The sequence below is a fragment of the Python bivittatus genome, unplaced genomic scaffold (assembly GCF_059951505.1).
Source record: "Python bivittatus isolate LINGU-HERP-01145 unplaced genomic scaffold, Pbiv_v1 ctg000660_np1212, whole genome shotgun sequence".
NCBI lineage: Eukaryota > Metazoa > Chordata > Lepidosauria > Squamata > Pythonidae > Python > Python bivittatus.
Genome location: NW_028277092.1, coordinates 340,442 through 366,967, shown reverse-complemented (window position 1 = coordinate 366,967; position 26,526 = coordinate 340,442). Strand labels below are relative to the sequence as shown.

The window sequence follows — 26,526 nt, the reverse complement described above, 5'->3', positions numbered from 1 at the left end:
GGCCGCAGGGAGGCCTTTCCGGCTGCCGCTGGCTGGCTGGCTGGCTGATGCCCTCGCCCTCGGCTGCGATTGGCCCGGCCCGCCTCGCACCTGCGATTTTATTCAGCGCAGACTGGCGACCCAGGTGCTCACCTGGCCAGGTAGGTAGGAGGGGACGCCCGGGCGCTCCCGCCCGCTCTTTAAAGGGCCAGCCTCCCTCCGCGAAAAGGGAAGAAAACAAGGGTGGGGAAGCGTGGTTGGCTCCTGCCCGTTTGCATACTTCTGAACTAACACCACCCTGGCAAACTAACCGGGGTGTGCAGCTGTTGTTTCCTTTCCAAGCACGGGTGAGTCAACTCAGAGCCCAGTCCTGGGCTCAGAGACCACCATGGCTGAAGGGCTGCTTCTGTCGGCTTGGAGAGAGAGCTACTCAGCCCCCAGCCTGGGGTCTCTTTTCCTGGATTAGCCCAAAGACTTCCAACTCCATCCCACCAGATGTTCTTGGAAAGGTCATCACCCAGATTCGCTGACAGCAAACATTGCCTGTTATTTATTTCCCACTCCTGGTAATCGCAGGTAAAAAGCCCTTGCCGACAGAAGTGCTACATTCTGTGATGGTCAACCAGGACAGACCAATCACCATGTCTGTGAATTTGCCTAACCCTTTAATAATACATTTAACGTGTACTTAAATCTGGATTAGTGAAGCACAGCTGTTTGGAGCTGGAATAATCATTTTTACCATTTTACCCTAGCTCTGAAAGTTACACAGAACCAATTCTTAAAAACAGTTATTGATACTTCACCCAAAACTCCACCTGTTCCTCTTAGGGCAGAGTTTGGCCCATCCTTGGGGAGTGCTTGGCTGCGTTAATGGCAGTCAACGGGTCTTGCTGCGAGATGATAGATTCCTGGTTAACCAGTGCTTTGAAGCGCTGAAACTTCGGAGGGACTACACGTCAGCCCTCGACAGTTTAGTATTCCTTCCGTTCACGGGAGCACTGCCTCAGCAGCCCTGAGGAGCTGGGAGTCTGGTTTTTCTCTTGAGTGATTTTAGGGATGCTGGGTGAGGCCCTGCTCTCTCGACCGGCCGCGTGATGCAGCTGCTGAAAACAGGCTGCTTAAGAACTGGTTACCTACCAAGTAATAACCGTATGCAGAGTAAACCAGTTCTAAGACTCCAAGCTGTGTCAGTTTGAAATCCAACAGACGACAGTGTCATGCAGCTTATACTTAAGTAGCCTGCTAATTAAACTGTCATGGGGCACTTTGTCAAATGCCTTGTCGCAGTCCATGTAGGTCACAGCCTTCCCACAATGTACTAAGGAAGTTCTCTGATCTGAGGTAAGACGAGTGGCATGATTTCTTCTGGACACACCCATGCTGACTCCTGGTTGTCACCTGCAGTGTTTCTGGCACGTTCTCAGGCAGGAGCCCAATCTGGCATAGAGATGTGGCCAGAGCGCGCTTATAGGGATCCTTGCAGAAAAAGTCAAAAGAGCGGAGCATTGAGTACCTTCAGCTAATGTGAGAGGAGGGGGAACTCGCAGTCAAGAAAGGCATTGCTATAATAGGAGCTGACAAGAAACTTACTTCCCATAGGGAGAGGATCAGACAAAGAGCAGCCGACTCAGTGGACAGGACTGACCACTAGAACCTATTTTGCATTGCTGGAACTCAGACCGTCCCAGAAGAAACACCTTCTGAACCTTCAAAGAACAGGAAGAGACGCTGTGGAGCAGGAGACAGGATGGTGAATCCCGAAGGGCAGAGGGACCTGCCCCTTCGGCTCAGAAATTTGCCACACAAGCTCGAGGCTTCATATCTAGAATGGGGAGACTTTGGCCATGGGGAAGGATTCTCTCCCCCCAGGCTGACAGTCTACATTTTGTTCTTCTATTTGGGGTGGGGGGTAAGGTGGAGAGTGAATGATGCTGGCTTGATGTCCCACAGCCTCCTCCCCATGTCCTCCTGCATGGAGCAGAATGAGACCATGAAGTCCTCCTTTAAACCGGCCTGGCCCCCAGGGATGGATTTGGTGACCTGAAAGGCCTGTCTGGGAGAATCCCATCTCCTCCTCCTCCTCCTCTTGTTGGGGTGAATCCAAGATCCCTGGCATACCCCTCCCAATTCCCTTCACTTTGCAGTGTGCTCTTTTCCAAGACACACAATGTTTTTTTCCAAAGAGTACCATCATATTAAGCCATGTGATAAACATATACACCCAAACATCCAGAGCAATTTATTTACAAATATGTTCATATGTACATATTTATAAATGTACACACGCAGTATGAGAGACTTCCACCCCACAAAGCCATATTTCTGTCTTCTGGGTGGAAGCATTTAAAAAAACCCCCAAGTTATGGAAACAGGGAAAAGAAATCACTGCCAGTCAGAACTCCCAGAACCGCCTACCGAGACCAGCCCCTCCCTGGTTCCCAAGTAACCATCTAGGAAACGTCTAGGCAGGGGAGGACGACCCACGGCTTTCAGGTTGATTTCTCTGCAAGCAAGCAGTTCAGGCTTCTGACAAAGGTGATTGGTCTAGTTGCAGCCCGCTAACCAAGGAACAAAGCGGGGAGAGAGCAAAACTAAAGGGGAGGTCATAGAAGAGGTGCTGCTCTTCCCACGGCTTCGGCCATCCGCCCCGGCCCTGCCCTGCCCTGCCCGACCGATTATTCCCGAGAGAACACATCCCTCACCGTAAAAAAAGATTGCACAAGGAACGAGCTCCCGTTGTTCTCCCTCCCCACAACAAAAGGATCACCGATATCCAACTTCTATACACCCCCCCCCCACATAAGGCACAATTCACTCAACCAGTTGTGATGAAAACCAACCACAATTTGGTGCATCTGCGCTGTGCACTAAGCCACAAATGGTGTTTCTCTAAGCCAGTAGCTGGGCCCACGCACTGTCCTAAGCTAGAACATAACCTGCATGTTTTGAGTCCTATTTATTAATTTAATACATTTACACAGCCGCCCATCTCATATACATGACTCAGAGTGGCTAACAATTAAAATATTGTTTTGCATTTCCCTTCAACTCAATTATTATAGTTTGTAACCCATGGTCAGTAGCTTGGTGTCTTGTGTAAATCTGACCACTCATGGTTTATGGCCTATGGTTTGTGTGTGTCATGGTCAATCAGCTATGGTTAAAATGATCCAGGGCTTATGTGTTAACTTGGCCACAAAGATTCTCTTTTGCCAGTTCCTGTTCTTTGATGGCTTCGCATCAACCAGCCCTCACCACCTCCTAGGAATGCAGCTTCATAAATGAACTTTTGTCCAGGCCACCTGCTGCCCAGATGCCAGAGTTACAGGTTCTCCTTCCAGGCCACCAACCTTGAACTCCTTGGAGGAATAAAAACTTAGTCTGTCTTTTGGAATAGCAGATTTGACATGCACCTTGAACCCAGAGGACTTCTCTGCAGTGCAACCCTTTCCAGATGTCAACCCCTTTCTCTGTGGTGGCCACGGTGCTGGCCTGGTGTTGTGTCTGGACCACCCTTCCCATGGCGGACTCCCTTTTACTCCTGGACCAGTTAAAAGAGAAAACCACCTTTAATCATCTTTCTGCCACTTAGGCTAAAGGAGAACTAGCAGAACTCTTGCCAATTTCATCTGGTTAAAAAACAAAGCCTCTGCTTTTCACTGATGAGAAGGAAAGGGCAGCAGAGAGCACAGGACCAGCGGGGAGGGGTGTTTCTGCTGCAGCGCCAAGTAGCCAAGCAAGCAGAGGGGGGGCTTGCCTGCAATGAGCGGAGCTCAGCAGGGCGACTGGACACCACCACTTGCACCAGCCCAGGTCAGAAAGCACTCTTAACCACCATCAGGAAGACGAACGGAGGTTACCTTCTTGGTGGGCTGGGGGCTGGAAGAGGACGAAACTCTGCTTCCCTGTCCTTGAGCAGCTGTCAGTGGCTGTATCTGCACGGGACAAGGCGGTCATGAGGATCAACCCATAGTCACCATGAAGAAAAGTCACTGACTTCAGGTAGGCTTATCTTTGAGTAATCATGGTTAAGATCAGATGGGAAGCCTCCTGCCATCAGTTCCCGTCCTAGCCCAAGTTCTGCCAGACTCCTGTGCGAGAAGGAGCTGCCGGGGAGCAAGAGGCGCCTTCCCCAGGCAGGGCTGCCCATGCTGATGGGTTCTGAGTCGCAGCCCTGGTTGGCTTTAGGGGCTGGAAGGCAAGATGGGGAAGCATCAGTGGGAGGGAGGAACAAGCTATCAGTTTCACACGTACAGCTGGACATCTGTCCTTGGAATTGGCCTGTGGGCTTCAATGAGTGTTCTAAGCATGAGTGAATCTGGATCCAATCTAGCAGCAGCTTTGGAACAAATTCCTGTGTGGCTCCAACACAAGACCAAATTCCCAAAGTTGAGGTAGGCAAGCCAGAACAAGAAGTTCCAAAGTCCATCTATGGCTAAGCTGCAATATCATGGCTTAATTTTGGCTTAATGTGAACCCAGCCACTGGCTCGTTCGGCAATCCAGGATTAAAATGTACTCTTGGCTTAAGGCAGTGCATGAGCCCCGCCGCTGACTCCCACCCCTCTAGCCCGCTCAGAGGTTCAAGCAGCAGGCTCGTTTCTCTTCAACAGCTGGAGAAGTTGATGCCGCGCTGGGACTTTGGGTAGAGAGCGAGATTTTGTTGTCCAGGGGGCTTTTCTGCTTCTGCTTCTGCACTTTATTGAAAATGTCTAAAAATAGGAAAAGAAAGAAAAAAGGGTTCTTCATCGTCCGCATCTGTAGTGAAGGGAGCAGGATAGTGGGGAACTTTCGCTCCCATACCAAAATGCCCTCCAGAGATATTGGACTACAACTCCCATCATCCCTGGGAGAAGACTAGTGTACGCTTTACTCTGTTGGCTGTTGTGTTACTGTCTGAATGAGGCTGAGGGGAACAGCCTTTGGGGGAGGGATCGCCCAATGTTGTTCAACACACAAACAAGGATGTTTTACAGTCTATTGCGATGCTCGGAGGCCCGGATATGATGCGCACCGAGGAGGAAGTGGGCAGCTTTGGATCCCATCAATTCTGTCCCATTCAGCCCCCCTCATCACAATCCTTTGCATGGGGGAGGAGGAGGAGGAGCATGGTACCAATGGGCAGAGGGAGCTATGGCAGGCGGCCAGCTGCTCTCAGGGAGGGGGCGGCTGGAAGCTGGGGGCTGATCTTCTCTTCGGGCCCCCTGGCCTCACCTGCCAACAATTCCTCCTCATCCGTGGTCAGAACATGGAGGAGAGGGCAGATCTCACTAACATCCGCGAGACCTGGGAGGGAGGCAGGGGCTGGTGTTCCTTCTTAGAGAAGTGCCCATCTCAGTTCAGGTCTGCGTTTCATCTGGGAGGCCAGCAGGTGACCAGAGGCAGAGATACCTGGATGCTCTAACCCAGCGTTTCTCAACCTTGGCCACTTTAAGAGGGCTGGACTTCAACTCCCAGAATTCTGGGAGTTGATGTCCAGCCCTTTTAAAGTGGCCAAGGCTGAGAAACGCTGCTCTCACCAAGTTTAAGCAAGAAGGGCAGAACAAGTCTCCGGAGTTTGGTTCTTAAGGGGGAAGAAGAACTGGCTAAAGAACTGAAATCAGAGACACACCAAAATGTCTATAAATGTTGTACGTTAGTCAGAGTACCACAAGGGGGAAGTTAGAAACTAATATTTATAATGTTTTTAGTAGCTTTCCTCCTTTAATTTTTTTCTTTTCTTTTTCTGTATTCTTAAACAACAACAAATAGTGGAGATTTTGGCACTTAGCTCAGAGATTTAAACTCCTACTCACATTGTTAAGATAATTTAATAAATGTTTTTCAGGGTTAATTTCTCCTCAGTGATATACCGAGCACTAACTGTGCAATCTTGGTCATTCTTTTGTCCACTTATTCTATTTCTGTACCAATTGTTTTCTCTTTTCCTTTTTTCCTTTTGTTTGCTTTATTTTCCCTTTAAAAATGATCAATAAATACTGTTTTTCAAGAAGAGAGACCTGGGTGTGCGGCATTCCCGAGGCTGGCGTGAGGGAGCAGCTGAGAGACGGCTGCGGGTACCGTGTCTGCCCCGTCGCCCAGCAGCACCCTTCTTCCTTGAGCAGCTGGATCTCACTTCTGGGTTGCTGTTGGGCTTCCCCAGGGATATGATGCTGGGGGCCTTTGTGAGTTCATGACCGCTATGACAAACGTCCCTCAGGGGATCGCAGCCCCACACATCCCATCTGTTTTTTCTCTTGGAGCAGTTGAGCTGTGATCTGAGGGTGGGGGACGTTCATATCAGTCCCTGGTCACAGTCAAATCACAGCTGCATTCCCTGTTCAGAGGTGGTCCATAAACTGAGAGCCCTCTTGGACTCGCAGCTTCCACTTGAACTGGAAGGCCTTTGCACAGCTTCATCTTATGCACCGGTTGTGGACATTCCTGGACTGGGAGGTGTTGCTGAGAGTCAGTCAAACCTTTTCACCTCCAGGTTAGACCAATGCAACTTGTTCTACACGGAGCTGCCCTGAAGACCCCGTGGAAGCTTCAGCTCATCCGGGATGGATCAGCCCAGGTAATCAAAAATCTCGACATGGTTTGCCCGTGTGGCATCGCCACTTCACGAGCTGTGCTGCCTGCCATTCAGTTCCTACTCCTTACTAGGGAATCCCTAGGGAACGCCAACACCAGGGGCCCTGAGGGCAAGACTTCTTCATGTCAGCCCCCCTCCTCTGGAACAGCGGCCCTTTCCTTAACTGTTGTTCAGAGGGTCAGTAGGACCAGGCTCTTCAGAAGGGCCCTTGGAGATGGCAGGGATAGTCAAATGAAGGCGAATATGTGTAGCTCAGGGTTGAACTGTGGAGTCCTTGGGGTTCTCTGAGCTTGGTTCTTTTCTTGCAAGAAAAGAGCCAAGCTCAGAGAACCCCAAGGACTCCATAGTCAAATGAGAAAGAGGAGGGCTTCGCAAGGATTTTGTTCTGTTTTCCATTTAGTTTGTTGCACGCTGATTGTTTAGCCTTAGCTCTGTTTCCGATCTGATTACTGGACTGCAGAGCAAACGCTGCTCAGAGATGCATCTGATGGAGTGGCACGTAAGAAGTAAGTAAATATACCAGGCCCTTGAGTGGCTTTGCAGCAGTCCCGACGGTCGAACCCTGAGGGCTGGGAACAGTCTTTGCCGACCTGGGTCTGATCCAGAAGGTCCAGGTATCACCACGTTCTACTGAATAGCAGAAACTCTCTTATCCCAGGGGACAGACCTGAGAACAAGGGTCTGCTGTGGACTGAACTCGAAAACAGGAACAGCTAGAATTTTCAAACTGACTTCCTGGGGAATTAGGAAAGGCTCGTTACAGAACAACCAAAAGATCATTACGGTTACAGTGTCTACTACTTCTTGCTGGATAATCAGGTAGAAGTCTACCAAGCTCCATGGTCTTCTTTTTGGTGCCAAGTAAATAAAATGTTACAGACTTCCATGTGTAGCAGAAAGCTAAGTCTGGGCTGGCAGTCAAAGAACATCGGGTCCTGCCAACGCACTGCTGCCCTGGATCACCACCACCTACCTCTCAAAATGGTCTCAAACGCCAGTTCCACGTTTGTGGAGTCCAACGCAGACGTCTCCACAAACAGCAGCCCGTTGTTTTCTGTGACAAGACAGACAGAAAAATGTTCTCAAAGGCCAAAGAAGCAATGGAATTTAATTGAAAGAATGTGCGAAGGGAGCCAAACCCACCAAAATGAAAGATATTATTTGCAGGAAGACATCTTGACAATGACCTGCTCCTTCTGCAGGTAACAACAGCCATCTTAGAAAAGAAATATCTGCTTCAAAGACGATGATAGCTGTCCTGCAGTGCCCACATCTCATTCTACAAAAAGAACCCGCATGCTTTTGTGTTTCTTCTCAGATGCCCATTTTAGTGAATGTTACTAAGATGCACTAAACCAGGACAAGTAAAGAGCAGGACGTGCCCATTTCCTTTCTGCTGCAGCTTCTAGCTGAAGGCCAAGCGAACTAATTACCTCCAAACTATTTTGGACTTCAAATCCCATCAGCTTGAACTACTAGGGCCGATGGGAATTGCCATCCAAAGCATCAACGAGGCATGGGGCTGCCTCTTCTGTTTCTCATGCAGAGGGAAGAACATGGGCCGAATCCTCCTGTGAGCCCAGCGCTAGGCCCACACCAAGTCAAGTCCCAACGCCCTGGGGAAGCTCCAGCCACTCCTCCCTACCAGCATACATCTTGGCCTCTTCTGTGGGCACCTCTCGGGCCTGGGCCAGATCCGTCTTGTTGCCCACCAGCATCACAACAATGGTAGCCTCTGCGTGATCGTACAGCTCCTTCAGCCAGCGCTCCACCACATCGTACGTTTGATGCTTGGTGATGTCGAAAACCAAGAGGGCGCCCACTGCTCCGCGATAGTATCTGAGACAGATAACGGGGAGGAAAAAGTGAGGAAGAGGAACCGAAGGGTAGTCACAGCAACAAGAAGAGATGCGTGCTCGTCGCCCTGACCTCCTGCCTCTCCCCAGAGCTTCTGACTCTGTTTGGTATCTCTGGGCAACTAACTGCTTCCCAGACCAGGCACCTTAGGGCGAAGTGTCAGCCACAGTGGCTGGCTGGCTCCCTGGCACCTCCTTTTGGGCAAGGAGACGGCTTTCCTCAGAGAGACCAAAGGCTTCAGCTCACAGCATCTCCTCCAGCCTGGATGGCGCTGGTAGTGCTGGGCCAGTGCTGTCAACAGGAAGTGGTTACCAAGGACTTGTGGAACAGCCCTGAGCCTGGCCACTGTTTCTGAGCATCGCTGGTGCCACAAATGCATCACAGAAACTGAGGTAGCTGCCTTGGCTAACCAGACTATTCTCCTTCAATTAAGGCAAAGACGAAGAGAAAAAATACCCTGAAATAGACACGTATTTGCTACTTTTGCTATAATGCTTGGACTGGGTGTGCGCACTATGCTTAACCAAGTACGTGAAAGGCCCAGGGGTTGCATGTGGGTCATGTGTAAAGCTTTGTCAATTTTAACCAGTTTTTGATAGTTTAGCATCAGACAATGTAAACCGGCTGCTTCAGTTTATACTGAACCTAGAAAATGGGTGAGTTCAGTCATCCTGTATGACAGATTCAGCCTCTCCTTCACACCTACAAGAAGTTCCTCTAAACTAAGGACACGTCTAGATATGTCCCGACCCAACCCTACCTGCATCCACATCCAGGCTCATTTTCCTATGACTCAGTATTACACTCAACAGGTTCTGTGGGAATCACCTATAAACACCTGTCCAGGTCATGCAAAGCACTGATAAGTCAATGGAATTTCCCTCCTTGGAAGCTACTCTTGATAGCTTAGACCTACATCCTCTAGTCAGAGTCTGGCCAAGAAAAGTAAAAGTCAGCCTGTTATGCTGGGAAAGGTGGGAGGAAAGAGAGGAGAAGACAAGCATCAGCCAGGGGGGTGGACTCAGTTATGGTGGCAATGAGTGCACCATTGGGAGACTTGAAAGAACAGGTTAGGGATAGATCATCACGGAGAAGATTTATCTATGTGGTCACTAGGAGTCGAAAACTACTTGATAGCACAATCAATCCATAGCACTTTTAATGTTTTGATTATCTTCTTTATTGAATTTTAAGGCAAATTGTCTTGAATCTTTCCAATTTGGTGGCTAAATAAGGCTAACAACAAGAACCACCTCATGTTGGTGGAATTCCAGGGACACCTAGTAAGCGGAACCAAAGCTTAAGATTCTTGATGAATTTGAGTTAGTAAAGTCTACGTGTTGTTTTATATGAAACCACAACGGACATTTCTGCGTTCCCTCGGCTGAATTTTGGAAAAGGGGCTGGTCCTTCTCTCAAAACGCAGTTCTTAGGCCTGGATTCACCTGTGTTTTGGCTGAGATTCAGGAATCTCCAAACTTGGCAGAACTGGAGGTGCAGGCTTACTTCTACATACCCACACACATTATTATTACCTTCTATTCTACAGATTCTTGGTGGCTTAATCATCATACTAGAAAAACATCAACGCAAAACATTCTACAGATCGTGCATGTGCTGCCTCTGATTAAATAGTACCCGCGGCACCCAAGATGAGCCAGCACCTTGAATTGGACCTGGGAGCTAATGGGCAACCAGTGCAGGCGGCTTTTGCAGTATAGAAGCCCCTCTGCTATGCCAGCGTTGAGTTGAAAGGGTAGCTTTCAAGAGTAGTCCCCTCATAGTAGACTGCGGTAGCTGCGAGTTGATAAAGGTAACTTGATAGAACCTCCTGATCCAGAAAAAGGGGTAATGCCATCCCTCCAGAATTAAAGATGGCTGCTGAGTGTAGAACTAGGAAAGGGAGCGCTCCCTCCATCTAAGTCCCACTGCAGTTTCCATCTCATGCCTGACTGGAAGGTCCAGCTAAGCCACTTCATCCAGGACCTTCTGTAATTGTCACCCTACTAGCTTCTTACCCATCTTCCCTAAAATGGGGGGATAGGATGTGAGCTGTTCAAACTGGGTCAAGGGTTGGCCTCTTGAGGAGAAGGCACCAGCAAAGCTGGTGGCATATCCCCTTCTCTCACAGAGGACCTACAACTGCCCAAACCAAATTCCTCATCCTCCCTCTGGCAGCCTGAACCAAGCACGAGAGGCAAGGATCCAGCTGGGAACTCTGTCCACGTTCTCAGATTTCACAGATCCAAACAAATCCCAGATGACTTTGCAAAGCATCACCCCATCATCTCCGTGCATTTTGCCCATCCAGCATCTAATTCTGAGACAATGAGCAAAATAGTTCCAGTGGCCCATGGGAAGTTCTTCTGACCGGTTGCTCCCTTAATGGGGAGTGGGTTGCTGGACAGAAACCTGCAGATGTGATAAGTGTGGAAAAGACTATGCTCTGAGACCTTCGGCCAGCGGAGACCTTCCTAGCTCACAGCCCACTACCCGCCTCGGCCACCCACCCTTTGCCTCTGCTTACGCTGAAGTGATGGCCCGGTAGCGCTCCAGCCCGGCTGTGTCCCAGATCTGGGCTTTCACCAGGGCATCTCCAACCAGAATGGTGCGCGTGGAGAACTCCACCCCAATCGTGGTACGGCTGTCGTGGCTGAACTCGTTGCGGGTGAAGCGCGAGAGCAGATTGGTTTTCCCTACTCCAGATTCTCCAATCAGAACCACTAGGAGAGGCAGGAAGAAGACAGTGGTATGTAAGACGCGAGGCGCGTTTCTCAGTCAACTGCACACACGCTGTATTAAGCCAGTGCTTGCTTTAATCGGGGGGGGGGGTAAACCACAATGGTTGACTTCAGCCACGTCGATGCTTGCAGCTGCAGTGGCGGGGGTCAGCCAAACCATCCCACTCCTTACAATCTTGCTGGCTGTTGTTTGCATTTGCCTCGGTGCCATGGTCAAATCCAGAAAAAAGAGGGAGCAGCGAAGGGAGCTGTAAGGGCAACGGGGGGCAACGCAGCCAGGCCCACAAAGGCTTAGCTTCCCCTGGGCCGAGGAGGCTCGCTGTGGACTTGCAAGGGCCTCCGGGGCCCCCTGCCCAACAAGGCCAGCTCTTCTCCCCCCACCACACCGTGGCTGAGATGGTGCACGAGCTGACCACATTTTAGCCAAGCGTGTGCAAATCCAGTGGATGCGGTCAGTCTGTGGTTCCCTGTATTGCACTATATTGCTCACTCAGGAAATTGGGTGGAGTAAACCAAGATTCGGTTAACCGTGTGCAAGGCGTGTGATGAAAGCGTATCTTCGTTGCCTCAGCAACTGCCGTCCTAGGAGGAATGGACCCCGCCCCCCGTTTATTTCTTTATCTTTGCAAAAGTATCTGCTGCACGCTCCCGAACAGCTCTCGGTGACTTGGGAGACATCTCCACGTATTCTGTGGCCACAGAGCGGGCCTCTTATTTCAAGATTTCACTTCTAGAAATCTGGGAGGAAGTGCTGAAAACTCAACATTACCAGCACCCTAATGTGCATGCCAGCTAGGGAGAACAAAACCTTCCCAATCGCTTTGCCAACAGCAAAGCAGAAATACAACACTGGTGAAACTTGCAGCCCTCCGCAACTGAACCCCTGCTAGATGTACTGGACTAAACTCCCATCCTTCCCAGCCACCGTGGCCAACATATCCAGAAAGCATGGGGCTGAGAAAAGCAGCCCTGCTGCTCGATGCCCTTTGAAGGAAAATGTACCTGCAACTGTTAGAAAGGGTCATCTGGATCCCACCCCGCTGCTCCCCCTGCCACTGGCCAGACTTCCACACTTTGTGGGAAAGGAGCGCGCCACGGTGGGTGAGCCCTGGTGGAACTGCTTGAGACAAGACCTGGGTGTTCTAACTGCATCCTTTTCCATCCCGAAGACCCGGATCCTCGTCCTCTGCGATGGGCCAGGATGCCCTTCAGACAATTCCCAAGGCCTCCGAGCCACCTGCGTTTTTCCAAAGGCCACAGCCAGAAGCACAGGTGCGCTGCCCTGTGCAAAGCTCTCCAAAACTCATTTCACAGCAGTGATTTCATGCCCTGAAGATTTTGCAACTTAATGGTGACAGGAAGGGGAAATGCAACAGGCCACAACCCGCGTGAAGTGCGCACTCCATGACTGGCAGCTCAGGGAGATCCCTACCCAGAGCCAATCGGCTGCCCTGGAAAGGGACCGGCTGGGGAGACGTGACAGTCCAGGGGTTCCGTGGGTTTGGCTTTCTGGCTCCTGAGGGAGGAGGCCTGATCAAGCGGAGCCCACGCAAGCTTCATCAGCAGGAGAAGGGCCCGGATGGACAGTCACCCGCAAAGGGACACAGCAGGAAGCTCCCCCAGCAGCGCCCCATTTCTTCACTCCTCCAGCAGTTTACAGCACCCCAGGGCATGAGCACCACCTTGCAGGAACAGGTGAATCACACATACACCCCCCCCTTGTCCAGCAGGATCACTTGAAGGCCGCTGGGAGGAGAGGGAGCGTGACAGCCCCCCTCCTATTCCCAGGTCCAAGACGATGCCCATCAGACCACCGAGACTTTTAGGGCACTGAATTCCCAAGGAAGCCCTGACCGCTTAGCCGCGCGGCCTCTTCTGCTGCACCCCAGGCGGGAGCGAGCTCTGAAGCAAGCAAGCACTTCCTGGAGGAACAAGCTCCAGGGTCCCCTCCCTGGGGCTGAACCACATCGATTCGCTTTGTTTGCTTGCTCTGCTCTGCTCCGCCCGCCCAGCCAAGCTGCTTCGTTTCGGCCTCGCCTCAAGCTTGAGGTCCTGCTCCAGGGAGGGGCCCCTCAGGTCCACAGGAGTCCACTTTCTAACTTCCCTCCTGCTTAACTGGGGAAGTGGGTGACTGTTCCCCCCAGATGTGCCTCCGACCTCAGGGTTTACAGCTGTGGCTGCCAGTTTCCAGAGGCGAGAGGTTTTCCTTGCACTCCAGGAGGCCAAGCACATCAGTTTTAGGCCCTAGATGTGTCTTTCCAAGTCCTATCAGTGCTAATAATCCCCGCTCTGCTCCACCTCTATGTTTCTTAGTAAAAGTAAATACCAAATCAATCAAAGGAAGTTTGTGCAATAACAAAAGAGGGATCCCTCTGAAATTTCAGCACTTAGAGAACTGAGTTAACACAAAACAATGTTTTTTTCTTCTTGAAGTGGATTCTGTTTTTATAAAGAAAACTTCTACATCTTCTACACCAGGAAGCAGATCATAAGGAGGGAATTCTCTGACTTCTAGAGTTGCCTCACTTGACCCTGCTTGTTTTCTCTCTCTTCCACTTGTTACTCCCTTGAACGCAATAATAATTGTAACCATGTGCGTGGGTGTTTAACACACCAATATCCACATCTCCCTTTTAACACTTTTTAATGTATTGGAATGAAAAGATACACTGAGGCTGAGGCCTTCTGTCATAATATTGGTGTCCTGTTACTCTTCGGATTTAATATCACATTTCATGAGGTCAGTGAAGGCAGGTGAATGCAATCAGAAATTGTCCAGAGAGAGCAAAGGCCCAGATCTCCTAGGTTAATAAGGCTGCCGTTCTTTGCTTCTGCTGCTAGGGATCTGTGTGTGTGTGTGTGTGTGTGTGTGTGTGTGTGTGTGTGTGAGATGAGTGTAAGAATGCTCACTGCAAATAAACAGTTGACCTCTGTACACCCAGAGGAAAACGTTCCTTCTGCTCTGAAAGCAAAAGGTGAAGGATAGGCAGGCCGACAACATTCAGGTGCATGCAAATACCCGACTGGGCACTCACAATTCAAGTGTTCCTAAGAGCAGAAGCGATGAAAAGGGGCAGGGAGCGTTACTGCTCACACAGGAGCCGCATCCCTCAAAATGTTGTGAGTGAGGCTCTACAGAACATTCACACCTTCGAGAGCAACACTTCTATTCTGGGTATTTTTATCTAAAAAAATATAACTGTTCAGAAAGAAGTAGGACAGTGTTTCAAAGGCTGGCTATGTTGCTGGATGCAAAGCAGACCTGGGGCCCTGCTGGGCACCAGAAGCTGCAAGGAGAAACTGGTCCACTCTGACCCTCTGGCAAAGGCTGACCCCTTTCCTGAGCCCGCAGAGGAGGGAGGAAAGAAGCCCCGCCTGATTCGGCCGGTCCTGAGGCTGCAAGGCTTTTGGCATCTGCTGCACACTCCCACCCTGGCCAAGGCTGGGGACTGGCAAAGCAGGTCAGGTCAGGTCAGGTCAGGTCAGGTCAGCTCAACAGGAGCTCTGCAGCATTTGGAGATGAAGCACCCGGGCGGAGGGGCGCTAATCAAAGACACTGAACATTAAAACGGCTACCCTGTAAAGTTTAGCTCGTTGATCAGAAAGTTTAAAACGGGCAAACAAGTCACCTCCCGCCCCCTTTCTGGCCAGCATTACGGGCTACGGAATTTGCCCGGAAGACGAGGTTTGGCCTCTGAACGCCGCGCCCTGAAAAGAAGATGCCGAAAGACGGGCCGGGCCGGGCCGGTGCATCCGGAAACGAAATCCGATTCGTTTGCCATTTAAATGCAGGGGACGCTGAGCCGCGCAGAGGAACCGGGATGGTTCGTCCGCGGGTCCCGCTTCCTGCCGACGCCTCAAGAAGTTGGCGAGCAGAGGGGCCGGGCGGGCTTTGGGCGGCGCGCTGGCTCCCCGGGTCCGGCCTCGTGCGCCTCTGCGCGTCCGCGGGAAGCCCGCCGGGAAGGGCGGCAGGCGAGCCAGCGCCGCCGACCGGCCCGGGCGGGGCTTTTCTCTGCGCGTCCCGCCGACCGCCGGCTTCTAGGGCGGGCAGAAGCTCCGCGGGCGAGGCCTCCCCGAAGCCGGGGGGCTTGCCGTCCCCAGCGGGTGAGCGCGGCGGGGCGGGCAGCCTTGGCCCGGCCCTGAGCCTCGTCGGCGAGGTCCGTCGCGCGCCCCCCAGCTGGCGGGTTCGGGAAGCTGTAGGGCGGGCGAGCGAGCGAGTCGGGCGGGCGAGGGAGCGAGCGAGCCAGCCAGCCGGCCAGCCAGGCAGCGAGCGACCCCCGGCCTCTGCCCCGCGGCCGGCTGCGCGGGGACGCGACCCGGGCTGCCGCCCCGCCCCCGCCCGGAAGGCGCCCCCCCGGCCCCGCGCAGCCCGCGGCTCGGCTGCCCCGCAGGCGCCCCCCGCCGCGCACTCGCCTTTGAAGACGAAGTTGTAGTCCTCCTCCGGCGTCGGCGCCTTCGCCATGGCTGCGAGCGCCCGCTGCTGCCTCTGCGGCCGCCAGGGAAGAAAGGCGGCGCTCGCGCGCTCCACCTGGGCCAGGCAGCGCGAGGGTGGGGCCGGCGCGCGGCAGGTGAGGCGGGGGGCGGGCGGCTGCACGGCGACGCTGCCGAGCCGGGCCGCCCGAGGGCGGCGGGGAAGGGCGGGCCGGCGGGGTCGGAGCCGGAGCCGCCGCTTCCTTGGCTCCGCCGTCGGGCTTTCGCCCGGACAGCGGCTCGGGCGCGCCTTTGCAAGGCCGGCAGCGCCGCGACGAGGGGGGACGGAGCGCCGCAGCCTCCACCGAAGGCTCGCGCCGCGGGCTGGGTTCCGGCGGCGCGCTCGCCTGCGAGCCCGGGCTGGCCAGCGCGGGCTGCGCCCGAGGACAGACCGCCCCGGGCCTCGCTGTGCTGCCAAGCCCCGCTTTCAGCCGGGCGAACGCGGGCCTGGGGCGCCCCGCTGCGGCGCCGGAGCCCGAAGAGGGCGGGTCCGCGGGAGCGGCTCGGAGGGACGTGTCTGCGGCGGTCCGGGCGATTCCAGCGTCGCTCCTTCTGTGGCCCCAGCCGCGGGGGCTGGTTGATGCCCGGCATGGCGGGCGAAGCCGCCGCCGCCGCCGCCGCCGCCGCGATTGGTCGCGTGGTGTGTGAATCCGCTCGGTGGGTTGGAAGTCGTACAGACCCAAAGGACGCCTGTGACCACCCTTACAACAAGCCTGCCGGTAGACCAGGGCCAGAAATCCTTGGGCTGGATCATCTGCCGGAGCCTGACTTGATGGGCACCCGGCGGCGGCGGCGGCGGCGGCTTTTTCCCGTTGGAATTGAAACGCAGGTGCCTTTCCGTCTTCGCAGACCCCCGCAGGCAGGCAGCCAGGCAGGCTCCTCCTCCAGGGGGGTGGGCGCTCCTTATCAGCCGTGACGTTGGCGGACACCGCAGGATCGATTTCTACAAATTACGTTGTTATACCAAATGAGCGGATAGAAAAGTGTTACCGACAGAACATTAACATTAAAGGGGAGAAGGCTTGGAAAACCCTGCTGCCAGACAATTGACCAAATAGTTCCTCTTTCGTGTCCCATGGCCGAAAAATGACCGATCATTTTGGGTCTCGGTCAAGCCATGTTGACAGAGGACACGCACTGGCATCCTAGTGGTGCAGATCAGGGGCGGTCGTAACCCCCCCCCCCCGTGGCAAACCGTTGATGGCATCCTGGAGCGTTGCTGGTGAGCTCTGGAGTGGAAACTCTGGATGGTGGCATTTCCGCTGAGAACCAGGGACGTGCTGCTTCGTAGGCCACAGGAAGCTGGCTTTCCAGGAACTCATTTTGCCCCTCGGCAGCGAGGTCACGCGCACGCTGAGCGCTGAGCCTCCCCGCCAGGAATTCACCCAGCCGGACCAGAAGGGCGGAATGCAGAGGCGATAACCGCCACAGGCCGGCTGCAATGTGGAAAGGCAAGCTGAGGTGCTGCTGGGAAACCATCGGCTTCACCTTGGTCACCTTGTTTACTTTTAAGCTCAAAACGCTTGGAGACGTTCAGGGGTGCCCACAAGGCGTGCTCAGAAAAGTCAAGAAGGGGGCCATGGCAGCGTGATTAAAGCGTCTCTTGTTTTTCATGTGTGGCGTGTGGGCAAAACGCCTAAAAAACAAGGGGAGCTTTGATTACACCATTGTGGCTGCGCTCTTGACTTCCGTGGCCCTCTCCTTTCAGAACAGTGACAGAGGATGTGGCTCCAAAAGGAGCAGCAAGGCTGGCCATCCCAGATCTGGGTCAGCTGCAGCTCTCTTCCCCAACCTTGTGCCCTCCCAATGTGTTGGCTGGTTTGTGGCTCTCGCAATCCTCCACCAGCACTGCCTCGCCAGTATTGAATTTCTTTACCTATCTGATTGGTTTTATTCCATTTGCATGCCCTATTGTCATCAAGCAAAACACATTTAAAGCACCTGTGGTCATTTATGTAAAAACAAAACTTTCAGATTAATAGAGTAATAAGATAGGCGATGCATCCTCGTTTGATTGGCCCAGTTGGCGTCCTCACAGACTGTGAAATGTCACTTCCCTGCCTTTTGGCTAAGATCAGGTGTGATCTCTCCTGCATCTCTGACAGAGCTGGGTTTTCAGTAATCTCCAGCAGGACATCGAAGAGAGAACAAGTCGGATTTCACCTGGAAAGTGGCCTGAACTTCCAAGGTGTGGGAATTCGGCTGGGTTGGTGCTGCTACTGAAAGAGCTGCAGCTGATTCCAAGCAGGGCTGCTTCTGGGACAGCCTCCCCCCCCCCCAGAAATCCCTTTAGAAAGGCCATGAAGGAAACCTTTGACGCATGGTGGAGAGCTGGGGTTCCTCTCCCCAGACTAAGTGGCAATTGGTTACTTTGGTATGATTTTTCCTCAGCCTGAAATTAAGGGCTGCTGCTTATTGTGTTGCTATATATGATGGATATTGCGTTACTATATTTTAATTGTCAGAATCAGTTTATGACTGAAGCAGCATTGACAACTGAGTACTAAATAAATAAATGCTCCTCCCAGAAAACTGCATTTCCAAGCTACTGCCAAGGGCGTTCCCACATGAAGCGCATCTCGGTAGTCTAAGCTTGGTCATTGTGGCAGGTGAAACTCCTCCAGGGAGGGAGGCGGTTGGTAGTCTTTGAAGAAGGCGCTGGAAGAAGGCGCTTCTCACCAGCCCTGCCCGAAAAGCCAAGGACCACGTAGGATCAAAGAGCCCCCCTTCCCTCTGACTGCATGTCCCTTCTTCAGAGGAACAGACACCTTGTTTGCATCACGTCTCCCCTGACTGCCAAGACCGCTGCCTCGTCTAGATTCAGCTTTAGCCTGTGACATTTCATCCCACCCATGGTCCAACCCAAGCAGAAGCCACCAAAGACCAAGTTGGTCACCACCCCCTTGAACGAGCGGTTTGGTGCAGTCACAAATTTCCCAGTTAGCAAGCCAGGATCCCTAGAACCCAGAAGCCACAAGGGTTGGCCCTCCGAATCCTCCCTGCACAGCCTGAATGGGTGATGCCCATGCCAAGGGAGTCACTTCTGGCTCCTCTGTTCATGGAGCATCCCCCTCATGGCAGAGGTCCACTTGTGGGTCCTGCTTGATGAGGAGCAAGGGCTGTTACCTGATAGGCCATGGAAGCCATGACCTCCTGAGCCCCTTAAATGACAACCCTGCCTCAGTTCCCCTCCCCCTTCCCAATGGTTACTCTGGTCCTGGTTGTTACTGTTGTTGCTGAGACAGTGCATAAAATGAAAGTGGGGGATAGAACATCTCTCTAGGGCAAAGGAAGACCTGATTAATACCAGGGTGGGAGATCTCCAGCAAACCCCTAGGCGGGAGACTAGGCTGGGAAGTTAAAAAAAAAAATCCTAGAAGAATGAAATGGGAAATCTTACCAAAGAACTATATGAACATCCTCTTGAAGCCACCAGCTCAAATCAAGAGAGGCTTAGACTTTACTTAAGCAAATCCATGTCTCCAGGGCAAAGTGGATTATCTCTTGGGGTACTGAAGGAATGAGCAGAAGTGACCACAGAGCTGCTCGCTGCAGTCTTCGAGAACTGGAGGAGAGCAAGTGTCCCTGTCTTCAAAATGGAAAGGAGGCCCCAGAAAACGACAGGCCTGTGAGCCTGAGGTCCACAGTGGGCAACAGATGATCAAGCACTTGGGTAGGCAGGCTACAGTTAACAGGAGTCAGCATGGCCGTGCCAGACCAACCTTATCTCCTTTTTTGACAGCTACTAGCTTAGTAAATCAGGGCAGTGCCATAGACCTAGCGTTCCTGGATTTCAGCAAACTTTCAGAGTCTCTCAGGATGTCATCCTTCATAATGGTCTAATATTTCTCAATCTTGGCATCTTTAAGACATCTTCAAGTGGCCAAGGTTGAGAAAGGCTGCTCTGATGGATCCTGCACTTCCAACTCTATGTTTCTGTAATTAGAAGAACTACCAACTTAAATCTGTTCCAAATTCTGGAGGATGGACCGAAATTCCTCTTCCTTCTCAGGTACAGCTTTATGCTGGGCATGACAAGAGTATAGAGGACAAAAGCATTAAAAGATTAACTCCAGCCTCATACAGTACCAACACTGAGCTCCCGCACATTATCCAGTGTGACTTAATGTTCCCACCCTTTGCCCATACTGGGGGTGCATAAATAGGCTACAGTTGGGGAAATGCATGTTGAATTCAGTGGGCTTTAGTTGAGAACATTGATGTTGGACAGGGGGCTCCTCATAATAGATGAGTGCTCTGCCGCTTTGATGTCCAGCCCTCCTCAGACTTGTTTCTGTATGCACAAAGAGGGAACACAGAGATTCTGCGTCAACTTGCTCAGTTTTATAGGGCCACTTTTCAGCTTCTGCTGAAGATGCCACTGATCACATATGCCCTTAACCCTTGCACATCTTGGCTTATGAAAGCCTCTGGGGAAGATCGATTAGTGAGAAGAGGGCAGGGAAGCCCCTAGTGCCCGCAGTTGTTTCAGAGTATAGTTCCCGGAGTCCTTTGCTCATGCCATCCGAGGCTGATGGGAACTGAAGTCTAAGACCCCGGATGGTAGCAGGTTCGGTATACCCTTCTGAGGGGGAATGTGACCCCCTGACGTGACAGGTGTGGCCACTCCTGAAAAACACTCTTTGGACACAAGAGGTTCCTAAGGATGCCCTCTAGTTATGCAAAAACCTCCTTGTGGGCAAAGGGGACATTGAGGGCTGCAGCTGAAGACTCTGGAAGACATGTAGGGTCTGGAGTGGGGACTGAATTGGCCCTGCTTGCTGTTAGGGGTGATGTGCCCCAGGGAAGACCCCTCCCCCTAGTTTCCTTGAACTGCGAGTTGTGGTTGGAGCCTCTGCGTTGCAAGACATCTCATGACTGCCAGCCATTCGCAGAGGCGCTCTGGGGAACTGGCGCTCAGCCCTTGCTAACCATGCCTTTGCCCAGTTTCATCGCTCTCGGAGAGGAAGCTCTTTGAAACTTGGAGCAAAGATGCTTGCAGGATGCTCAGCCGTGCCTCTGTCCCCGCCGAAACAGGTGTGGTTGTGCATGACTAAACTGGGGCTGGAGGACAGCCAGTTGATCGAGCAGCTTATCTTTGGTACAGGTGGGACTGCGTGGGTGGGCAGGTCCCGGTTCCAGGGCTGGTCATCTTCTGCTGGACGGGGCTGCCTTCCACAACAGGCCCCCTGGCAGAGTACAGTGCAAAGCCTTTTCTCTGGAAAGCCAAGCGATGTTGCTGGCCAAGAACATCAGTGAGCAGCGTTGGCTGGAGCGACAGCCAGAGTCTCCTGATCTACGTGCAAGCCAGGTATTGTGTGCGCTTTCTGTGAGCCTCCCCACATAGGGCAAGCCCAGGCTGTGCACTGGCAGAGGAGCCAGGCATTTCCCAGAGCTTCAGCAGATGATTGGGGGGGGGGATTTGACTCTTCATGTTATAATTTTTTCATGGTGTTAGCGTCCTATTTTTTATGGCTTTATTGTAAAGCACTTTGAGATCCACTGTGAAAGTAGAAAGCTGGTTATCAGAGTTTTTAAGAAATTCTACACACAATCCTACACTGGAAAGTTTTAGAACCACAGCTTTCATTGCAAACAAGTAAGGACAATTCCCTAGTCCGGTGTTTCTCAACCTTGGCAACTCTAAGATTGTGGACTTCAACTCCCAGAATTCCCCAGCCAGCCATGCTGGCTGGGGAATTCTGGGAGTTGAAGTCCACAATCTTAGAGTTGCCAAGGTTGAGAAACACTGCTCGAGGCTCCATGATGCTGTAAGTGCTTTGCTTTGTAACTTCTCTAGTAGTTTCAGTAACTGGAAGAGGTTTCTGTGCATGTGCAGAGGTCAGCCGGAAGCCCCAGAAGAGAGTTTTGGAGACACAGAAGCCTTTCCCAACTACTAGAACTGGTAGGCGAGGCTTCAGAGAGATATGAAGGGCCTTGATGAGGTGAGTCATGGCTGCCTCACCCCCTGCAGATTGACATAAGAGACATAAAAAGAGAAAGGAGTGGCAGGTGCAGCTTCTAAAAGTCTTGGCACCCTAAAGCTTCCTGAAACTCACTGCGCTCCCTCCCTACAGTAGACAGAAGCCAACCTGACACCCCACCCAGGGAGGGACCATTTGTAGTTCAAGAGGTTTGCAGGAAAACTCAGAGAGAAAGCAGGATGGAAGAATTCACTTATTCCTCGGTGGGATCTCAACTCAGGTTGGTTGAAAGAAACGGTTCAATTTACAAATACAAGGCCAACAGGATCCCTCCCACTCCCCCAAATTTGAAGACTACCTTCTGCTCTTCCCCCAGGCACAGCACGAGCCCCTCACTTGGCAACGAGTCGTTTGACCCTGAAATATTGCACCAGCACCAGAAGGGACAAGGCTGAGCAGATCTGGGTGCTGAAATCAAAGCAGAACATTAAGGAATGGAATTGTCTTCTTGAGTCTTTGGTGACACCAAGTGGGGGCCTGCAGTACTGACTTCCAGCTTAGGAACCCATGCTAAACAGTGACTCCTTCCCTTCCCTGGGATATACTCCCAGGTAAATGCATTTAGATGATTCCCCGCACGCCGGCTTTACCTCTGCCTGATGGATGCGATAGTTCTCCTGCCATGCTAGTTTCCACTCTTCTCGTTACGACATGATGGCTCAAGTTACCGCTAACTGCACCCCTTCCCCCTGAAGACAGCTCTGGGCAATATGCCAGGCCTCGAAGCCATTCCCAGCCCCTTCCATCCATCCTCAGACAGACAAAGCCAAGCTGCTCAAAACATCCTTTATTCTCTTCCCACCATTATTCTCACATCTGAAAGAAGCACAAGGCGCTGAGCGCCCCTCACAGTCTGCTGGGAGGCAGGACCTGCAGGGCATCACGTTCTGTCCTCGCCCCTGGGCTCCACCTCTTCAGGAAGCAGCCACCTGGGTGAGGGGGTCTTCAAGGTACTGGACCAACGCTTCAGCCTGCAGAGAGAAGAGGAAAAGCTGGCCCATCAAGAAAGCACTGAAACCGGGCCTGGCCTCAACTCAGCTGCCATAGTTAACTTACTCCTGTGCCAAGTAGTTCTTGGATGGCAGCTTAATGCGGAGGGGAGGGGAGGGGAGGGGAGTGAGTACACACTCTTAATACAGGATAGTTAAGTCTACCTTCGGTAAATTTATTTACTCTATATATGAAATAAAAATAGAATCAGCTGCTGCTTTTGGTGCAACCGTCCTTGTCTCCCAGACTGACAAACTGGTGATGCTGAAAAAGAAGTATGATGCCCAAGTTCCTGGACATACCTAGCTGAGTTGGGTTCAGGCTGCCCTCCAGCCCCTGACTGCCCTTCACTGAATACTCTGGAGGGGAAGAGTGGCTGGATTCACACCACATGCTAAACCTGGGTTAAGACGACACATTTTGGCCAATGAAAATAAGCCAGCTATATTAGGGCTTAATGTGATGGTCTGGTTCCCACGGCAGCCTAAACCACCAACATCCCATGTTAAACCTAGTCAAGTATGGTAGGGCAGTCAGCTACCAAATCCCAAGTGAGCTTAGCATACTTTAACTTGACATGGCGAGTAAAGAGAGGAGGAACGGGGGTCAAAAGAATACATTTATATTCTGAGACCCAGACCAACTCAACCCGCAATTTTGGCATCAACAGACAGCAGCAGGGCCTCAGGTATAACAGGGCCCACCCAGCACCTCGGAGCCAATGCGGGTGAAGCCTCTGTTCTGCCGCCGGCCCAGAGTCAGCCGAGAAGAGAGAGGTGGACTCACGAAGTCCTCAAGCTCCTGCAGGACTTGTAGCGCATGGCAGAAAATCCAAACAACTTTTTACACCAGTGATTAAAATAAACACTGGAAAATATTAATATGGAAATGTATAGGAATTTTGGAATTTTCCATTCTGTTTAGATAGTGCTGTTGTGGTTTAAGGCTGCATTGATTTTGTACAGAATAGCCTTCATGAGAACAATATTGAGAGAAGGCAAAAATAGTATATTAAGAAAGAATTTTACAGATTTTTCCTTACAGAAGGATATTTAATAACATTAAATTAGCCTGATTCGGTGTATAAAGCAGAACAGAACTGGACTAAAGCTTTTTTTCCCCTTTTACTTTGTGATACAAGCTTCTGTTGTCTCTCAAGTTCTTTGCACTATTATCAGATACTGTATTTCTACAGATTAGAAAGCATCAATTCTCTACTAAATCTATTTTGCATTTAATACAATTTGTTAAAAAGGAGGGTAAAAGGTTGGCACTTCTTAAAATAACCCAATTACTGTATGCATTCTAATCAATTAAACCTGCAAATCTATGCTGTACAGGTATGTCTAGATCTTCCCCCTGCAGAAAAAGGGTGCTTTCTCATCTTTTAATTATGCACAGATCTGCTCCAGGGGCCGTCTTATAAGAGGCATTCCTGCTGTCAGGGAGGGAAGGAGGGAGGAAGAAAGGAGAGAGAGAGAGAGAGAGAGAGAGAGAGAAAGAAAGCCAGCCAGCCAGCCAGCCAGCCAGCCAGCCAGCCAGCCAGCCAGCCAGCCAGCCAGCCAGCCAGCCAGCCTATTCTAAAGTTTCCTGGAGGAATTTACCCAACCTTAAATCATGGAATGGCCAACCACATTTTAGCCTAATATGCTGAGGGAGCTCTGACAGTGCATTGTGATTTTGCTCAAGCACATCATGAGAATCCAGGAAATAGGATTAATTCCATAATCCAATACTTAAGCTAACCATGTATAAGCATGTCACAAAGTATTACTGAGAATATTATTTCAAAGACTCTTCGCAGGCCAATTCTACATGAGTTTCTGCAGGAACAGGTCCCACAGAATTCAAAAGGAGATCTCCCTAAAGTCTGTCCAGATTGAGAAGAAAAGGACACAGCTCTACAGCTTGAGGGTAGAACAGGCTTCCTGCGGCATGTTGAGGGTCACACTTCAAAAGCAGCGGGGCTTCTCTGAATTACTTTCATGTGTGCCCATTACTATTGTACTATTTTTAATTGTCTAGACAACACCTCTCTTTCCTGTTCTACCTCTCCCTCTTTAGCTGACCCACAACAGCTCTGCAACCCCTTCATCTCTGACAGAAGACTCTTGGCAGATCTTGCCACCCCTCCGGGCCCAGTTCCAGCAACCCCCTGCCACTCACGTTCCCTTCACATCAAAGAGAAGCCAGCTGGCACCCTGCAATCCTAGCCGCGGGGCCTTACCTTCGCTTTCAACATGCCAAAGCCCACCGTCTCCTTCGCATACATGCACAGCAGCAGGTTAGCAACTCTGGTGATTGCCACGCGGCCCTCCTGGGATTTTGAACAAGAAAGATAAGATAAGCTAGGAGAAGCAATGCCCAACGGGAGGCCGGTCAGCTTAGCCTAGAAAGGGCTCAGTGGCCCCCTGCAGCACCCCTGCACTGTAGCCCCAGAGCTACTGCCTGGGCCTGCAAGGCTCAGGCACCAATTTTACCCCCAGAAGCCCCCCCGAAGTTGAAAAGCACTCCTGAAAATTTCAGCTCCATCATTCTGTGAAGTCGCTGGCAGAAAACGGAAGCCCAACACCTAAAATTGCTCATCCCAGTCACAGTCAAGGCGCTATAATCATTTTTGGCCTCAGGCACTCAAACGTTAGAGTAAAAATCACCGCAAATCTCTCCAGATTTTAGAAACCTGTCCCCAAATCCTATCCGACCCTGTAAAACTTTAATCAGCGATCATTGTAATTTGACCGGTGGACGCTACGGGCGTCGTGGGCAACGTGAGCAGGCTGCCCGGCACCTGCAGATGCTGGGCCGGTGGCCGTGCTAAGGGCCTACCGGGCCGGAGCACGAGGCCGGCCGGCCGTGAAGGGAGAGGCCGCTCTGGGTCCACGCCATTCTCGTGGGAGCCTCGCCGCGTCTCGGTCTTCCTCTGACGGGGAGGCTGCCCGAGGGCGGTCCCGCCGCAGCTTCGGGGGCCCGCGGGCACAGACTGCCGGGCCCTCCCCGCCGAGCGTCGGCCTCGGAGCGGGGCCGGGCAGCGCCGGCCCCCGCAGGCTTCCAGAGGGCGCGAAGGCCGCAGGGCACGTACCATGCAGTCCATCAGGATGAACTTCAGGTTGTCCTCGTTGAACGCCTGGTGCCCGTTCTTGTCGTAGGCCACCCAGATGTTGCTGGCTATGGCGGCCGTGACTCTGGCGTCGGTGTCCCCGTAGCCGGAGTAGGCCAGCAGGGAGCCCTCGTTGTTGAGCAGCCTGGCGGGGCGGCAGAGAGCGGCCGCAGCACCGGGTGAGGCCGGTGTCTGGGCGGGGGCCGGAGAGGCCCCGGAGGCGGAACTGCCGTCGCCAGAGCAGGCCGGCGTCGGTCGGCAGGGGCCGGGGCCGGGGCCGGGGCGGCGGCGCCCTCCTCCTCCCCGCTCGAGAGCAGAAGGGCCAACCGCGAGCGCCCTTCCGAAGAGAAGCCGCGGGATTTCTGCGGGCGCAGGCGGGCGCCGCTTCCCCCGCGCTCGCGGGCCCGAGCCCGCCTCCAGAGCCCGCCCTGAGCATCGCGCGGCGAGAGCGGCGGCGAAAGATCCGGAGGGGCGGGGCGGGGTAGGGGCCGGCCGGCAGGGCGGGGGCGCGTTCACGCGAGCCCGCGGGGGGGAGGGGAACGGGAGCGGAGCGGGGCGCGGCGGCCGCCGGAGGAGGAGGACTCACAGGGTGCTCTGGACGCCTCCCGTGTTGGCCTGGCTCAGCACCTGCGTCAAGGCCTTGGGGCGCAGCATGGCCTCTCCTCCGGCGCCCGGTCTTCTCAGCTGACCGGCCCGCACCGCCGGCGCATGCTGGGAGTTGTAGTCCCCGGCCCCGCCCGTTCCGGACGCCTCCCCGCCTCCTCCCTTCGCGCGGGCGCCGCTCTATCCCCGCGCCTCCTATCCTCTCGCTGCGTGGCCCTCCCCTCAGGCG

The 26,526-nt window shown here is 52.8% G+C and overlaps 2 protein-coding genes and 1 long non-coding RNA gene across 4 annotated transcripts; 1 reads left to right on the top strand and 2 right to left on the bottom strand.

Annotated features, from left to right (window-relative positions):
- LOC148214513 (uncharacterized) lies at positions 1-2,214 on the top strand. Its single transcript, XR_015797996.1, has 2 exons — positions 1-140; positions 1,582-2,214. It is a non-coding gene; the product is annotated as an uncharacterized LOC148214513 (long non-coding RNA).
- Positions 2,199-16,970, bottom strand: RAB25 (RAB25, member RAS oncogene family). Of its 2 annotated transcripts, none has more exons than XM_025175679.2 (5): positions 16,819-16,970; positions 10,940-11,135; positions 8,201-8,394; positions 7,529-7,609; positions 2,199-4,693 (listed from the first exon to the last, which is right to left on the bottom strand). In XM_025175679.2, the coding sequence occupies exons 1-5, from the start codon at positions 16,943-16,945 to the stop codon at positions 4,557-4,559; spliced, it is 735 nt and encodes a 244-aa protein (XP_025031447.2). In that variant the 5' UTR covers positions 16,946-16,970; the 3' UTR covers positions 2,199-4,556. The 2 variants fall into 2 exon arrangements, with proteins under 2 accessions (XP_025031447.2, XP_088007307.1); XM_088151181.1 differs by lacking the exon at positions 16,819-16,970 and adding an exon at positions 15,567-15,758.
- Positions 16,971-22,374: 5,404 nt separating this feature from the next.
- LAMTOR2 (late endosomal/lysosomal adaptor, MAPK and MTOR activator 2) lies at positions 22,375-26,492 on the bottom strand. Its single transcript, XM_088151182.1, has 4 exons — positions 26,281-26,492; positions 25,677-25,839; positions 24,825-24,914; positions 22,375-22,578 (listed from the first exon to the last, which is right to left on the bottom strand). The coding sequence occupies exons 1-4, from the start codon at positions 26,346-26,348 to the stop codon at positions 22,522-22,524; spliced, it is 378 nt and encodes a 125-aa protein (XP_088007308.1). The 5' UTR covers positions 26,349-26,492; the 3' UTR covers positions 22,375-22,521.
- Positions 26,493-26,526: the final 34 nt, after the last annotated feature.

What these genes read in the sequence shown, in the direction of transcription:
- RAB25 (XM_025175679.2), bottom strand. Translation starts at nt 16,945, where the DNA reads ATGAGTTCCTGGAAAGCCAGCTTCCTGTGGCCTACGAAGCAGCACGTC. An exon ending in GCTCCAGGATGCCATCAACG is followed by an intron (nt 11,136 to 16,818) that starts GTTTGCCACGGG and finishes TGCCTCTCCTAG; the next exon opens with TGGTTCTGATTGGAGAATCT. An exon ending in TACCGGGCCATCACTTCAGC is followed by an intron (nt 8,395 to 10,939) that starts GTAAGCAGAGGC and finishes TATCTGTCTCAG; the next exon opens with ATACTATCGCGGAGCAGTGG.
- LAMTOR2 (XM_088151182.1), bottom strand. Translation starts at nt 26,348, where the DNA reads ATGCTGCGCCCCAAGGCCTTGACGCAGGTGCTGAGCCAGGCCAACACG. An exon ending in GGAGGCGTCCAGAGCACCCT is followed by an intron (nt 25,840 to 26,280) that starts GTGAGTCCTCCT and finishes CCGCCCCGCCAG; the next exon opens with GCTGCTCAACAACGAGGGCT. An exon ending in TTGGCATGTTGAAAGCGAAG is followed by an intron (nt 22,579 to 24,824) that starts GTAAGGCCCCGC and finishes TTCTCTCTGCAG; the next exon opens with GCTGAAGCGTTGGTCCAGTA.